Below are 15,483 nucleotides of genomic sequence, written 5' to 3' on the forward strand. Positions count from 1 at the left end.
TGACATAGAGAGTCCTTGTCTCAAAACACAATAAACGAACAAACATATAAATAAATAATGATCAGCAAAATCAAAACTTACCCAGCCTGACCTCAAGACTAATTGTCTACTTAACAGTTTGACAGTAGACTGTCACTAATGTTTAACGTCACAGTAGAGCAGACTAGACATTCAGTGTCTAGTTCAACAGCCATGCCTTCTAGATTTCTCTCTACTTCTACCACTGCCAATGCACTTTAGGATCAGAGCGGTCTTCCAAAACTTAAATGACACCCAGCTATTTACCAAAGCCATGCAGAAGAAGAGGGAGACTGAGGGAGAACAGGGGCTTGGAGGAGGTGGGTGTTAATTTTTAACTTTTTAATATAGGGGCATGGTATGTGAATGTGTTTATGTGTATACAGATGCATTTAAATATTTTTAAATATGTCTGTAAATGCACACATGTGCAAGCACCACAGAAGCCAGAAGACCTGAAGCTATGGGCAGTTGTGAGCCACCCAACGCGGGTGCTGGGTACTAAAATGTTCTTAACCACTGAGCAAGCGTTCCAACCCCATTCTTTTTGACTTTGTCTATACTCATGTTGCTCAGTTTAACTTACCATATGCAGGCATGATTTTTGTGCAATTTTTTAAACTATATTATTTATAAATATACCTGACAGGCTGTGTTTACAAGAATATTTCTACCATAAGGTACATTTCCACAAAGGAAAGTGAAAAAGCAAATTCAGATGTGATAAGAAAACTGAAAATATGGCACAGAAATAAAACTCACAATCATTCACATTTCAGAGTAAATCAGCCCAAAAATGTGATGAGGACAGGAGAGACGGCTCAGTGGGTAAAGTTACTCTCTGCACAAGCCTGACACCGGAGTTGAGTCTACAGATCCACTGAAGGTGGAAGTTGAGAGCCAATGCCACAAAGTTGCCCTTTGACCTCTACACATACATACACAAACCCTAAAACTTTTAATTAAATATATGTGTGTATACATTCATATATATACATATATATGATAAACCATGCTTCTTATTCAAAAGCTAGACAAATTTGTTTCACCAGACTCCCTGTTCTTAGAGAGCTGACCCAGAATGGTTATAAGCATACAAAATTGATAAGACTTTTGACTTAAATTGTAAACTTTCAATTTCTTTCAGATAACTGAAAGTGTAACAAATACATGACATGTATATATCACATAAGTACTTATAGGTGTAACATATGCAAGTAGTCTTCATTCTACATCAGTGATAGTCTTAAAAAGAGGAATAATGACTCTCAGATTCAGGATTTTTAAGTGTTATGTCAGCCACCCCTGGAGTGGCAAGCGAGTATTTTGTGCGGCTGCTAGCTCATGCTACAGAAGTAACCCTGACACATCAATGCCCTAAAGAGACGGGTGAGCTGATGTGGCACTCTCTCCATGTTACACTTCGCTTCTAGAAAACATTTCAAAGTACTACTTAGCAATCCAATTACATTTGCAAGTATGTTTACCTAAGTTTGTAAAAATAAACAACCTGAAGAACCTTATTGCTTGCACTGGGCCTGCATTAGGATCTTAGTGATTGACAGACAATTATAGGCTGATTTGCATTCAGTGTTACTGTCAAGCCTACTTCTTAAACAGAGAACACAGATGCATTTATAAGATTTAGTTGACTTCCCTGAGGGACCCTCTACACTATTCTCAGCTTTTCATGAAAACGTGGCATTTTTTTAAATTTCTTTCTAGACTTTTTTATTTCATGTGTATGAGTGTTTTGCCTATATGTATGTCTGTACACCACATACATGCCTGGTGCCCAGGTCAGAAAAGGGTGCTGCATCCCCTGGAACAGATAGATGGTTCTAAGTGGTCATGTAGATACTGGGAACTGAACCCAGGTCCTCTGCAAGAGCAACAAGTGCTTTTAATGACTGAGCCATCTCTCCAGAGCATACACTGCAACTTTTAAGCTTCACAAGGCCTTCCAGAAGCAGAAAGGACTTCTGTTTCTTAGCATTTTTCTCCTAGCCATTGAAGTCTGTAGAATTCCTATCTATACAGACTTTAAAAACAATGATGACTGGATTCTTTTAAGAAGCTAAATATATAAAGATGAAGTTCTTATTAACAATGGCAAAAGGCAGGCTGGGCGGTGGTGGGGCACGCCTTTAATCCCAGCACTTGGGAAGCAGAGCCAGGCAGATCCCTGTGAGTTCGAGGCCAGCCCCTGGGCTACAGAGCGAGATCCAGGACAGACACCAAAACTACTCAGAGAAACCCTGTCTCGGGGAAAGAAAAAAAATGGCAAAAGGCAAACTTTCCAGCTAAAAGAGAGGTACCAGACTATATTAACTGACTCCTCCAAAAATACCACCTTATCTAAAAACAGTGCCCTAGCTTACCAGCAAAAAGACAGACTAAGAAGTCATGTCTTTACACAGTTCAAAGACACAGACTTCTATTCTGTTGTAACCTTTGACACTATGGTTTTCCCCTATTTTAGATACTTCATGTAGCTGGTGGTGGTGATAGTGCAGGCCTTTAATCCCAACACTTGAGAGGCAGAGAAAGGCGGATCTTTGAGTTCGAGGCCAGTCTGAGTTCCAGGACAGCCAGGGCTATAGAGAAACCTTGTCTTGAAAAACAAAATCAAACAAACAAAAAACTTCGTGTAACAATTTGCTTGATAGCCATCACTAGCTTCACTTTGAAGAGAATACTAACACTTTGTCTGCATGAACGGAAACTGTGAAAAATGTCTCGACACAATTCGGGCTAAGGACAGTAGTCCCACAAGATGAACTTCTCCTAAATACTCCATTTCTAGGCTACAAGTAAGAACATTGCTGGAGGCCAAAGCAGGTACTTGGCTCCTGGCCACAGAACTACCTATAGATTTCAAAGAAAACAAGAAGAAGAGTTAAAACTGACAGGTCTAAGACAAGAATATGCCTCCATCCACACAACAAAAATAAACTTAAAACTCTGTATTTGCTCTGCCAAAAATGAAAATGACAATAAGCACTGCTGAGTTTCCACACCAGGAGAAGTGCTAAGAGCTGAAAGAGCTCAGTCTATGTCCACTCCCTTTCCTAAGCTCCCCACTCGCTTTGCTGCAGTTTAAAGGCAAAGTGTCCACTATAGGCTTCAATCTTGAGGGGCTGGAGAATACAGCATATTCTTAAAAAGATGTACTAGATATGAAAAGTTTGTGAGGATTTCAAAATCTAGATGCCAAAATACATTAAGGGAGGGGTAGTAAACAAATCTGCAATAAATCAATTGACCATACTTATATTTTTCTTTTTCTTTTTTTTTTTTTTTGTTTTGTTTTTGTTTTTTGTTTTGGGTTTTTTGAGACAGGGTTTCTCTGTGTAGCTTTGCGCCTTTCCTGGAACTCACTTGGTAGCCCAGGCTGGCCTCGAACTCACAGAGATCCGCCTGGCTCTGCCTCCCCAGTGCTGGGATTAAAGGCGTGCGCCACCACCGCCCGGCTAAAGCAGTGGTTCTTAACCTTCCTAATGCTGCAATCCTTTAATACAGTTCCTCATGTTATGGTGACCCCTGAACCATAAAATTATTTCATTGCCCCGCCCCCAAAAGCTTAGCATTGGTGGCATGCACCTTTAATTTCAGAACTCAAGGAACAGCGGCAGGTTCCAGGCCAGCCTCGTCTACAGAGTGAGTTCCAGGATAGATAGGCCTACACAGAGAAATCCTGTCTCAAAAAAACAAAACAAAAAAAAAAAAATTATTTTGTTGCTACTGTAATTTTGGTACTGTTAGAAACTATAATGTAAATATCTGACATGCAGGATAGCTGATATGCAACTCCCAAAGGGATCAGGACCCACAGGTGGAGAACTGCTGTTCTAGAGCAACCACAGTAAGGTATCTTGTTTGTTTGTTTGTTTGTTTGTTTTCGAGACAGGGTTTCTCTGTGTAGCTTGGTGCCTGTCCTGGAACTCGCTCTGTAGACCAGGCTGGCCTCGAACTCACAGGGATCCACCTGCCTCTGCCTCCCAAGTGCTGGGATTAAAGTGCTAGGATACCAACTAGCCAGAGTAGAGTATCTTAAGTTGAGAAACTAGTTAAAAACTAAGAAGAAAAAGTTTCTCTCTCCCTGGTACACAGTACAAACTGTTCACTTACATCTATAATGTCCTTTAAATCCAAGGCAGTATCAGCACTTGGGAGTTCAAGGCCAGCCTTGTCTACTTAGCAAGTTCCAAGCCAGCCAAACCTACAGTAGTGAAACCCTATCCAAAAAAAAAAAAAAAAATCCAAAGTATTACATGGGATAAACAAAACAATAACTTGAATTTACACACCATATAGGACCAGAAATGATGATAGTCATAGCACCAGTAAGCAACACTGAACTTCAGACTATCTTTTCTGTTTCACAGTACTATCAGACATTTACTATTCCAATTTTTTTTTAGAGAATAAAAGAGGTTGGGGATGTAGCTCAGTCATTCTGCACTTGTCTAGCATGTGTGAACCCATAGGTCTCATACATACCACCACCACAAAATAAAAAAGCTAAATAAAAAAGTAATAATAATAGCAGAAGTGATTTGCTTGCTGAAAACGATTATCTAATGGAAATGGACTTGACAAAAGTCCCACAAACTGTAGGTGTGTGAACTTTATCTACTCAATTGCTTAAACTCAGTGCAGAATAAGTAATGGACATCAAAACAGATAAAATCCAGACCTTCCAATTAAAGTTACACAAGGAAATTTGAAGAGGCAAACTATAATTACTCCTGGAGAAGACACTGATCAAGGATAGCCACAAATAACATTTGGCTGTAGACACGCTCCACTATGTGTAAATAAGTTGGAGCCACTAAAAAGGATGGTACAACTTTGCTAACTCTAGCCCTGCCTGTATCCCAATTGGCTGACTGATCTACTTGGAAAGTCGCTTCGGCCTTACCCTGAGTTCGTTGCAATAAAAAGGGAAAACAGGGCATAGTTTTTAACTTCAGTCTCACCTTGCACATCTCACCAGCACTGTAGTTCATTAGTGATCAATTACTTCATCCAATTCCTGGGAAAAACAGAAAAGCAGAATATCTATATAATACCAGTTGGAGCCATTATCAGTAGCAAATATTCACTGCCCTGAAGTAAAAGAACATGGAGACTTCAAGTAGAAAAAGTTACAAAAACGGTACAGTATGCGCTTTGGGGTGAAAAAAAAAATCTTTGTCTTTTACCTAAAACTGAAAATATTTTCTTTCAGTAACAGATTACAAAATGTTCTTAATAAAGTCATCTTTTCAGCACTGATTAGTCTTGCTTTCTTAAATAAAAGGGGGAGGAAAAGTCAAGGAGGGGAAGAAAGTCATTCATGTCCGTGAAGAGAGGGCAAAATGAAGAGTAAACGAGGCCAGATGAGGTCTCGGTCCTTCCCCCGCTCCGGGAATCCACTATCTCTGGAGTTACACTTTTGATTATATTAATGGCTTGCCTGAAAAGTGTAAGTTTGCAAGGGAGAAAGAATGCCAATTTCGGAGCTCAACAGAAACTTACAAGGTTCCCAACCCAAAAAGGAATCTGAAGACTCTGGCTTCCAGCCCTGTCTGAATGGACCCTCAGCAAAGGCCAGGGGGCAGAAGACTCTCAAATTCGTTTGGGGAAGAGAAATCAAAGTTCCTAGCTAAGACTGTGTGTCCCAGCCCTTGGAAGAAGAGAGAGAAAGAGAGACAGGATCTTTGGAGGCGACTTTCTCCAGGAAGAGATAAGTGGTTTTGTTTTTGTAGATGTGCTCGCGGGCCACGCACGTCCCGGGAGGGGGGCGGGGAGAGGGGGGACCACAGTAAATCCTGGGCTCTGGGGCGCCCCCGCCTAACCCACTTTTCGTGCTGTCCCCTTCCCCGGGGTCGCCGCCCCACCCCAGGTGGAAGTACTGACCCGGAGGGCAGCACTGCGCGCGGCGTGGGAGGCCGCCCGCTCCCCACCCTAAGCGGCGGCGACCCCGGGGCGCTGGGCGTGCGGGGACTCCGGGGCGGCCCGTGCCGGAGCACCCTCGCGCGGGCGCCCCGGGCGCCCCCACCCTCGGGCGTGTGCAAGGACCCCCGGGGCCACCGCCTGGGCGGCCGGCGCCTCAGCCCCCCCAGCGGAAGGGAAAGGAGACTGAGGAGGGGAAGAAGCAGTAAACAGCTCCAGCGTCCGGGCCTCGCCTCAGAGAGAGCCCCGCTCCCCAGGCCCCGCCGCCGGCCGTCGGGACCCCCCGCTGTCCCCGGGGCCGCGCTGCCCGGGACCCGGAGCACCCGAGGGGAGTCCAGGCCTCTCCCCGGATGGCTCTGGAAGCTCCTGAAGCGACCCAGGCAGCGGAGAACGGGGAAGTCAGGACTTACCTGTCATTACTTTCTACGCCATCTTGGATCCACTTGTCAACGTCCCCACAAAGCATTATGGGTAAGAAAGAGCCTTTAAAGTGACTCCCCCCCCTCGGCCCCCGACTCCCGCCTCCTGCCGCCGGCGCCGCCCCCTCCGGCCGCACCTCCCTCCGGAAAGTTGGCCCCAGAGGCCCGCCCGGCCCCCTTCAGCGCCTGAGGGACTTCGCGGGGAACATTCCCCCCGCCCCGGATTTCCAACTGTGCCTTTGGGGTGCTCTCTTTTCTCCCTGCCCGGGTCTCCCCTATCCCCTACGCGAACTGCTGTCTGCCCCGCCGCGATCCTGCCCTGGCATGCAGACACCCCACTTCTGCATACAATCAACGCGGGGTGTCCTGGGCGCGGGTGGCCTTGCGAGCCGCTGGCGGATGCTTGGATGCTTGCAGGGATGCAAGGACGCAAGCATGAGCACGCCTGAGAGCGGTCCCCCAGCACCGGGTCCTTGCTAACGCTCGCGCTTCCCGCCACGCGGCATCCGCCACGCACGTCGCACCCGCGCGCGGGGGGACAGTGCCTGTATCCTGGGAAGCAAGTCTGGGTCCCCCGGATTCCAGGAACTCTGTGAACGCCGAGTCAACCCGCCAGCGAAGCGCAACTGGGGTTTGAGAAGGTTAAGCTAAACGCAACTTTACCCCCAGTTTACTCAGCTTTGCGCAGTCTCCTCCTCGAACCGGGTAATGTGATCCGCGACCCTCTAGGTCGGAGGACCCCTCCCCTAGGAATGTGGCTTTCGGCGCTGTAGGATCCACTGGTTAGGGTCCAAACTGCGGACTGTGACTTCCCCCGGCAGGTAACTCGGGAGAGCCAGGCTGCAGACTCCGGGTGGGGCGTGGATGCCTGGGCCGGGAGGAGGGCCCCCGGGAAGGTGGGGGGCAGTGCCTACCGCGTTCCAACTGTCCTCTTCCCACAGGGCGGCGACCCCAGGCGGCGGGACAAGGTAGAAGGCGGGCGCCACGCTGGCTCGGGGCAGAGAGAGGAGGGGGATGTCCAGAGTGGCTCCGAGGCGACTAGGGCGCAGGAAGTAGGAGGCGACCGTGCGCCGGCTACAGACCTCAACAGCATCCCGCGGGCATCTGCTTTCTCGCTGCAAGACAAGCCGCGGGCTCTCTCCGCCCCTCCAGTTTGCTTCGGGCGTGCGACACCTAGCCCAGGTGACCAACCCCGTTGCTCCCTGAATTACCAGCTCCTTGCAGCCCTTATCCTGCCAGAAATGGAGGTCTGTTGATTAACTCCCCACCCCCACCCTGTACGTTCCCTTTCCAAAGCCCCCAGTGTCAGCATTGCTGAGTTCGGGGACCTCCGGTTGCTTGCCTACCCCGAACAAGATTTGGTATTCAAAAGAAAGTCCTCCCAAGACTTTCCGTGTGGATCCTGTGTTTAGCTTTCGCGAGGTTTTAATCCCCAGCCGCGGTGGGGGGTGGGGGAGGTGTTATTCCCCAACAAACCAAAGCTTGCGAACAAAATGATACTAAATGGCTCTGCAAATTCGAAGAAATCGTGAGCACAGGCATTGGCACGTACACACCATCTTTTAGGTGCAAGGGGAGGGTCTTGGGACTGCCTTTTTCAGGCACCTCCGGATCCCACCAGGTGTCTGTCTGGAGCTACCTGGGTGGTTGCTGACAACCTCTGCCCCTAGGGAGCCAAAAGCTCCACCAGAGTCTATTGTACCAGCCTGAAGAAAAAGGTGAGGTGTGGACTCATTAAGGGATTGGCCCCGGGGTCACTCTTGAGGGAGGGAGCAGGTGAGTCATTCCCAGCGGACTAGGAAGAGGCGGTCAGGGGAGGTTCCTCCCCTGAGTCACCACTTTTCAGAACTTCTGCCAGTCTCCAATATTGGGAACTGGAGCCTAGAGCTCTGGACACCTCTAGAGTGGTCAAAAGTGTCCCCCACCGGCCCCTTTGCTCTCCCTGCAAATGAAAACTCCCAAGTCCTGTTTCCAGGGTACCCCAGTTGCTCCTCCTCCAGTTCCTGCATTTCTTAAGCCACTAGGATGCACTAATGTAGTGATTGGCAACTTGAAGTGGGCGATCTGAGCTTCCTTGTAAGTAAGTAATCAACCGAAGAGCAAGAGCTGTGCCTGCCAAACTGCCTCTTTGGTAGGTAGTCTTTCTTCACTTTAGAAAAGCTTTGGCCCAAAGATAGACTCCATTTATGTCAGTGCCTCTGGTGTGTGTTCTAGCAGGTTCTTGTCCCAGATGCCACCTGTTACCTGGACTAAAAGAGCCTCCTAACTCTCCCTGCCCCTTAAATTCTGATGTCCGTCTGACCAACTCAGTGACATTTGTGGAATGCAAATCATGTGACTCCCCTTAAGTCTTCCACATCATATTTGGGATGATCCTAAGTTCCCAGCCATGGCCTATGAGCTCAATGAGATTGTCCAGTCTTCCTTTCCTCCGTGATGAGACCAGAGTGACCTCCTTCTTCCCTACATCACCCCAAGCTTTCCTCCCCTGAGAAAACTATTTTCTTCCACCTGTCAGTCAACGTCTTCTCATTGTTCAGGTCTTGGTTCCTGTCACTCCTCCATGCTATGGGATGTCTTTCTGTATGCTGTGAATATGTGTGTCTCCCATTGGATAATAAATAACGCTGTTTTGGCCAATGGCAAGAAAGCTTACGGCCAGGCAGGAAGTCCAAGCAGACAGACAGAGAGAAGGGCAGAGTGGAGGAGATGCGAACCTGCAGCCCAAGGAGCAACAAGATATCAGCAGACCTATAAAGCCACTGCCCCACGTGGCAACATGTAGATTAATAGAAATGGGTTGAGTTAAGTTATAAAAGCTAGCTAGCAGAAGCTTGAGCCATAGGTCATATAGTTTTTAATTCATATAAGCCTCGTGAGTAATTATTTTATAAGCAGCTGTGGGACCGCAGGTGGGAGAGATTCATCTGCACCTTGGGGCAAGGCAGCACCTGAGAAATTTCTGTCTACACCTCCAAGAGAACCTTTGTGATCCCCTTAAATGAAACAGGTCACTCGATTCTACTGCTGTCATTAGAAATTGTCTTATCAGTTTGTTTTAGTATCATCTGACCCACTCACGTCTGTTTTCTATTATCTTCAGAGTGGAGACATGAACATAGATACTTAGCAAATATTTGTGGAATTAATGACAAACTGTTATCAGCACACAGTGGTAAGGAGACGGAGTGCTGATGTCCTAAGTGGACTGACCCACTGATCACATTCCACTAGGGACCCAATGGGAACCATGCTGCGAGGCTCGGCTGCTGTTAACCTGGTTCTATTCTGTTTCTGAGCTGCCTACAAGAGAAGCACTGATTCTGTCCTCACATCCCTCTTCTCCATCTTCTCTCTCCTCCATCACCCGTGGCCACACCTAAAGAATGCCAAGTCTCAGTCTTTAGGCCTCTCTTCTTCAATTGCATTGTCTAGTCTTAAATCTCTCCTGAATTTAAATCTTCCCACCACAAAGGGATTGCTGGATCACTCGGATCACTCACACTTTCCCCTGAATGTGAGATTCTATCCAACAGCTTCTTGGTATTTCTCATAGATGCTTCAAACCCATTGTTCTTAGAACTCGATGTCTTCCTTTTCTTCCTCCTCTCTTCCCCTTCTTCTTCCTCTGAGATAGGTCTCTTTTAGCACAGGCAGGCCAGAAACTTGCCATCTAGCCAACAGTGACCTTGACTCCTGCTCGTCCTGCCTCTGCCTCCCAAGTGGTGAGATTACAAGTATATGCTACCAGGCTCACCAGCCTGCAATTCAGTTCATTTCTTTGACTGATTGGTGTATATGGTATGTATGTGTGCATGGGCACATCTGTACATTCACATGGTAAGGCCAAAGGGAAACATCAGATATCGTCCTCTCTTGTGGACCTCAGAGCTCTCTGTTTCCGGTAGACCAACTGGACATGAAGCCTTCAGAACCTACATGGCTCTGCTCTCCAGTGCCCGGGTTATAGACCCACACCCTCTTCCCACTATGAAAGTCAGGCTAGCCTGGACCTCTCGATCGTCCTGTGTCACCCATCTCAGCCCACGACCTGTACCATCTGAGAAGCTACATGGCTCACACCTTTGTTTCCAATGCTTTGGATTCTCCACTCGCTTCTGAATGTGTCACACACACACACACACACACACACACACACACACACACACAACCGTGTTCCTGTGACAAATGTGGTGAGTTGCCGCTGTCTCTCCATAGTATTTAAAACTGCAGTATTCCTACACATAAGCCATAATTCTGTCCCTGCTTTTTTTTTAACAAGGCATTTTCACCTAACATAATGGGCTATTTGTTTACACCTGCAGAGGAAGAGAACCTCATTATAGCCCTAAAGTTGTTTCTAGAAAAATTCTGCAAATAGGGACTGAGAAGATGGCTCAGCAGTTAAAGCAAGCATGAAGGATAGGGTCCCCAGAAACTCCAATAACGCCCAGTGGGCATGGTGGACTACCTGTAATTCTGTCCTCAGAAGGTGGAAACAGGATGGATATGAAAAAATAATGGGGGCTGGAGAGATGGCTCAGTGGTTATGAGCACTGACTGCTCTTCAGAGGACCAGGGTTCAATTCCCAGCACCCACATGACTGCACACAACTGTCTGTAACTCCAGTTCAGGGACCTGACACCTTCACACAATGCACATGAAATAAATTTTTAAAAAAAGAAAAGAAAAAATAATGGTCTAGAGGCAAAGGCAGTTGGATTTCTGAGTTCGAGGCCAGCCTGGTCTACATTAGTGAGTTCCAGGACAGCCAGGGCTATGTAGAGAGACCTTATCTTTAAAACAAGAAAAAGAAAAGGAAAGAAAGAATGAAAAAGAAGGATCAGTAGAAATAAAGAAGAAGACAACTGGCTGGGGAGTGTGGCTCAGTTGTAACATGCTTTCAAAGGATGCAGAGTTCCATCACCAATACCAAGTAGGCATGTTGGTGCACACCTGTGATCCCAGCACCTTGAAGTGAAGGCAGGAGAATTGGGAGTTCAAGTCCAGCCTGGGCTACATGAGATTTCAAAAAAAAAATAAAGAAAGAAAGAAAAGAAAAGAAAACGGGGGAAGGGGGTGGCTGGAGACATGGTTCTATGTCAAGAGCACTGACTGCTCTTCCAAGACCCAGGTTCAATTCCAAGCACTCACATGGCAGCTCACAACTGTCTGTAACTCCAGTTCCAGAGGATCTGACACCCATGGCAAAACACCAATGCACATAAAATAAAAATAAATGATTTCTTAAAAAGCCAAACCATGCCCGGTGGTGGCGGCGGCGGCGGCGGCGGCAGCAGCGGCGGCGGCGCACGCCTTTAATCCCAGCACTCGGGAGGCAGAGCAAGGTGGATCTCTGTGAGTTCGAGGCCAGCCTGGTCTACAGAGTGAGTTCCAGGAAAGGCACAAAGCTACACAGAGAAACTCTGTCTCAAAAACAAACAAACAAACCATAATGATGACAATATAGTCAATTAACCAGGAGGTATAAGAATTCTAAGTTTTTGTGTACTTATATGGATAGACTCAAAGCAAAGCAACAGAAAGAAGGTGGAATTGCAAGAAGATACAGGAAAATCTGCAGAGTAGACATTATCTCTGTCTCTAACTGTTAGGACAAAATTTTCTGTCCCTAACTATTAGGACAGAATTAGCAAGTGTGAACATATGGATAAGCACACTTGAACCAACTGGACACGTAGAGGACGGGTCACCCCAGATGCAGCTCACATATTCTCAGTTGCACAAGGAATGTTTTTGATGCTAAAGGTAGAACAAGTCCCAGCAAATGTCAAATGGTTCAAATCAAGTAGAGTGCATTCTCAGAAAATGATGCAACTCAGCCAGAAAATAAGAGTTTCCAAAGGTAAACAGAAAAAACGCTGTGTCTTCGTTCGCTTTCTCGTGCTGTGATAAGACACTAGGACTAAAAGCAGCCAGGGGAAGAAAGGGTTTATTTAGCTGACGATTATCCTGAGTCAGTTCATTGAGAGAAGCCACGGCAGGAACTCGAGGGGAGAAACTGAAGCGGAGGCCATGGAGGAATGCTGTTGGTGTAATGGCTTGATCTTCATGGCTTGCTCAGCCTGCTTTCTTGTTGTTTTTTTTTTAAGATGTATTTATTATGTATACAGAAGAGGGCACCAGATCTCATTACAGATGGCTGTGAGCCACCATGTGGTTGCTGGGAATTGAACTCAGGACCTCTGGAAGAGCAGTCAGTGCTCTTAGCCTCTGAGCCATCTCTCCAGCCCTCAGCCTGCTTTCTTATACCATCCAGGATCACCTGCCAGAGGTGGTACTGCCCACAGTGGGTTGAGCCCACCCACATCAATCATTAATATAGAAAATGCCCTACAAGTCAGGCGTGGTGGCCCACAACACCAGCACTAGGGAGGCAGAGGCAGGCTGATCTCTGTGAGTTTGAGGCCAACCTACTCTACAAAGCAAGTTCCAGGACAGCCAGGGCTACATATTGAGACCCAGTCCTCTCCCCAACTCCCACCCCAACCCCCCAACCCCCAAAAAGAGTGAGGCCAGCCTGGTCTACAGAACAAGTAAAACTTTTTTTTTCTTTTTCTTTCTTTTTTTTTTTTTTTTTTTTTTTTTTTCGAGACAGGGTTTCTCTGTGTAGCTTTGTGCCTTTCTTGGATCTTGCTCTGTAGACCAGGCTGGCCTCGAACTCACAAAGATCCACCTGCCTCTGCCTCCTGAGTGCTGGGATTAAAGGCGTGCACCACCGCCACCGCCACCGCCGCCACCACCACCCCCCGGCACAGGCAATTTACCAGAAAGAATAGCCAAATGACCAGTAACTTTAAGTACTTGGCCTCACTAGTAATAAAAACTAAAGCCATGATGAGCCGTCACTGCACCTCCCCCGTACGAGGTCTAGAATGAAAAAGACTGACTCTAACCTCGATGGTACTGCAGATGTTTGGGTCAGAGTCCTAACAGCCAGGCTTGACCATCGTCCTCCACCGTGATGAATGGCAGAGAGAGGAGGCGTGGGAAGAACATATAAAGCCGCAGCCCAGTGACACCCCCCCCCAGTCCATCTTCAGTTCCCTGACAGAGGTTTCAACAGAGGACAAGAGGTATGTAGGCCAAACATTCCTGGTCAAGGTGTGGACCCACCCACCATCATTGTCTCTCCTACAAGGGGGTCTGATGATGTCAGAACTGTATGAAATCTTTGTGGGAGGCAAGTTTCCATCTGACTGGCAGCAGGAGATCCCAATTCCTTGAGGGCCATTGTTTCAATGATCTGATAGCCAAGGGGATGGGACATGTCTCTCCAGAATATCTTGTTCCTCCCAGGACAGTCAGTCCCACGAAGAGTGGTACTGAGGATATAAAACAAGGAATCTCTCAGATATAACTGGTGGGAGTTAAAATGGGTGAAGGTGTCTTAGCAAACTATTGACCAGTGTTTACTAAAGGTGAACAATAATCTAGGGAGGAGTTCAGCAGAAACCTGTGCATCACAAGACATGTTCAAGCCTGGGGGACAGCTCCTCACTGGAACCCCTCACCCAGCCTAGGTGAGGCTCTAGGTTCGATCCTCAGCACCACCAGAAAAAAAAGAGAAAAACAGCCATTAAGATGGTTCACAGTGTTGGGCGGTGGATTCGCATGCCTTTAATGCCAGTGGATCTCTGTGAGTTCGAGGCCAGCCTGGTCTACAGATCGAGTTCCAGAACAGCCAGGGCTACACAGAGAAACCCTGTGTCGAAAAATCAAGAAAGAAAGAGAGAGCCGGGCGATGGTGGCACATGCCTTTATTCCCAGCACTCGGTAGGCAGAGCCAGGCGGATCTTTGTGAGTTCAAGGCCAGCCTGGTCTACAGAGTGAGATCCAGGAAAGATGCAGAGCTACACAGAGAAACCCTGTCTCGAAAAACGAAACAAAGCCGGGCGGTGGTGGTGCACGCCTTTAATCCCAGCACTCAGGAGGCAGAGGCAGGCAGATCTCTGTGAGTTCGAGGCCAGCCTGGGCTACCAAGTGAGTTCCAGGAAAAGGCGCAAAGCTACACAGAGAAACCCTGTCTCGAAAAAAAAAAAAAAGAAAGAAAGAAAAGAAAGGTGGGAGGGAGGGAGGGAAGGAAGGAAAGAGGAAGGAAGGGAGGGAGGAAGGAAAAAGAAAGAGAGAGAGAGAGAGGAAGGAAGGATGAGAGACTGGTTTACATTCAGTAAACAGTAAACACGAAGGAGTTTTCCAAACTGTTGGGGCACATACTCCAGTTGCACCAGGCAGTAAATCCTCAAATATAAAGTTCAGAATGCAAACAAAACCAAAATACAAAAAATAGCTCATGTTTAGCAAGACAATGACCCCAAAAATTGGAGGCCCATGGCTGCCTCTAGCGGGAAGTCAAGGACATGGATAAGAATTCTTTAATGCTTGCAAGTATTTGTTTATTGTACTTGGCTCTTGCTTTGGGGCCTTCTTTTGTTTGTTTGCTCTGGTTTTGGCTGGAGGGTCTTTTTTTTTTTTTTTTTTTTGAGACAAGGTCTTTCTAGGTAGTCCAGGTTGGTCTCAAACTTGTGATCCTCCTGTCTTAAGCTCCAAAGGTCTGAGATTATTGGCATGTGCCACCTCCGCATCTGGTGATGGTGTAGTTCTTGAACAAAAGTTTTGTAGCATGACTCTGCTGTGCGATAAAACAGTGAGCTGTATTTCACACACTTTTCATTAAAGGAATCAGATTTCACAATAAAAACGTTTAAAAGTGGAGCAGGTCATGGTAGCATACACCTTTAAAACCAGCACTGGGGGGTAGAAGCAGGTGGATCTAGTTTGAGGACAGCCTGCCTGGTCTACAAATAGAGTTCTAGGACAACCAGGGCTACACAGAGAAACCCTGTCTGGGGAGGGAGGGGATTAAAAAATGTTGTTAAATGCTGGACTCAATGTGGACAGAGTCACATGGTTTCCACACCTGTGCACACAGAGTCATTACCACGCTCACACTTCAACACAGGTTACCTTCTTTTATGCTGGAAGGTCCTGCAGGGCGGCTCCTAACTGATCTACTGTTCCCCTAACACATTATCGTTGAGGAAAATTATCTGGGAGACGAGGTGCCGACTGCAGTAAAAGACC

The 15,483-nt window shown here is 47.0% G+C and overlaps 2 protein-coding genes across 4 annotated transcripts in view; one reads left to right on the forward strand and one right to left on the reverse strand.

The window, feature by feature from the left end:
* Positions 1-6,441, reverse strand: part of Helz (helicase with zinc finger) — a 157,781-nt gene extending 151,340 nt beyond the window's left edge. For all 3 annotated transcript variants that reach the window (XM_028865232.2, XM_037200965.1, XM_028865233.2), the window contains exons 1-2: positions 6,369-6,441; positions 5,001-5,056 (exon numbers count right to left, since the gene is read on the reverse strand). The gene's annotated coding sequence lies outside the window, so the exon portion shown is untranslated. The remainder of the gene's footprint in view (positions 1-5,000; positions 5,057-6,368) is intronic.
* On the forward strand, positions 5,513-7,752 carry LOC114690436 (translation initiation factor IF-2-like). Its single transcript, XM_037200966.1, has 3 exons — positions 5,513-6,429; positions 6,795-7,198; positions 7,319-7,752. The coding sequence occupies exons 1-2, from the start codon at positions 5,596-5,598 to the stop codon at positions 6,855-6,857; spliced, it is 897 nt and encodes a 298-aa protein (XP_037056861.1). The 5' UTR covers positions 5,513-5,595; the 3' UTR covers positions 6,858-7,198; positions 7,319-7,752.
* Positions 7,753-15,483: the final 7,731 nt, after the last annotated feature.

This window comes from Peromyscus leucopus, chromosome 8b (assembly GCF_004664715.2).
Source record: "Peromyscus leucopus breed LL Stock chromosome 8b, UCI_PerLeu_2.1, whole genome shotgun sequence".
Classification (NCBI taxonomy): domain Eukaryota; kingdom Metazoa; phylum Chordata; class Mammalia; order Rodentia; family Cricetidae; genus Peromyscus; species Peromyscus leucopus.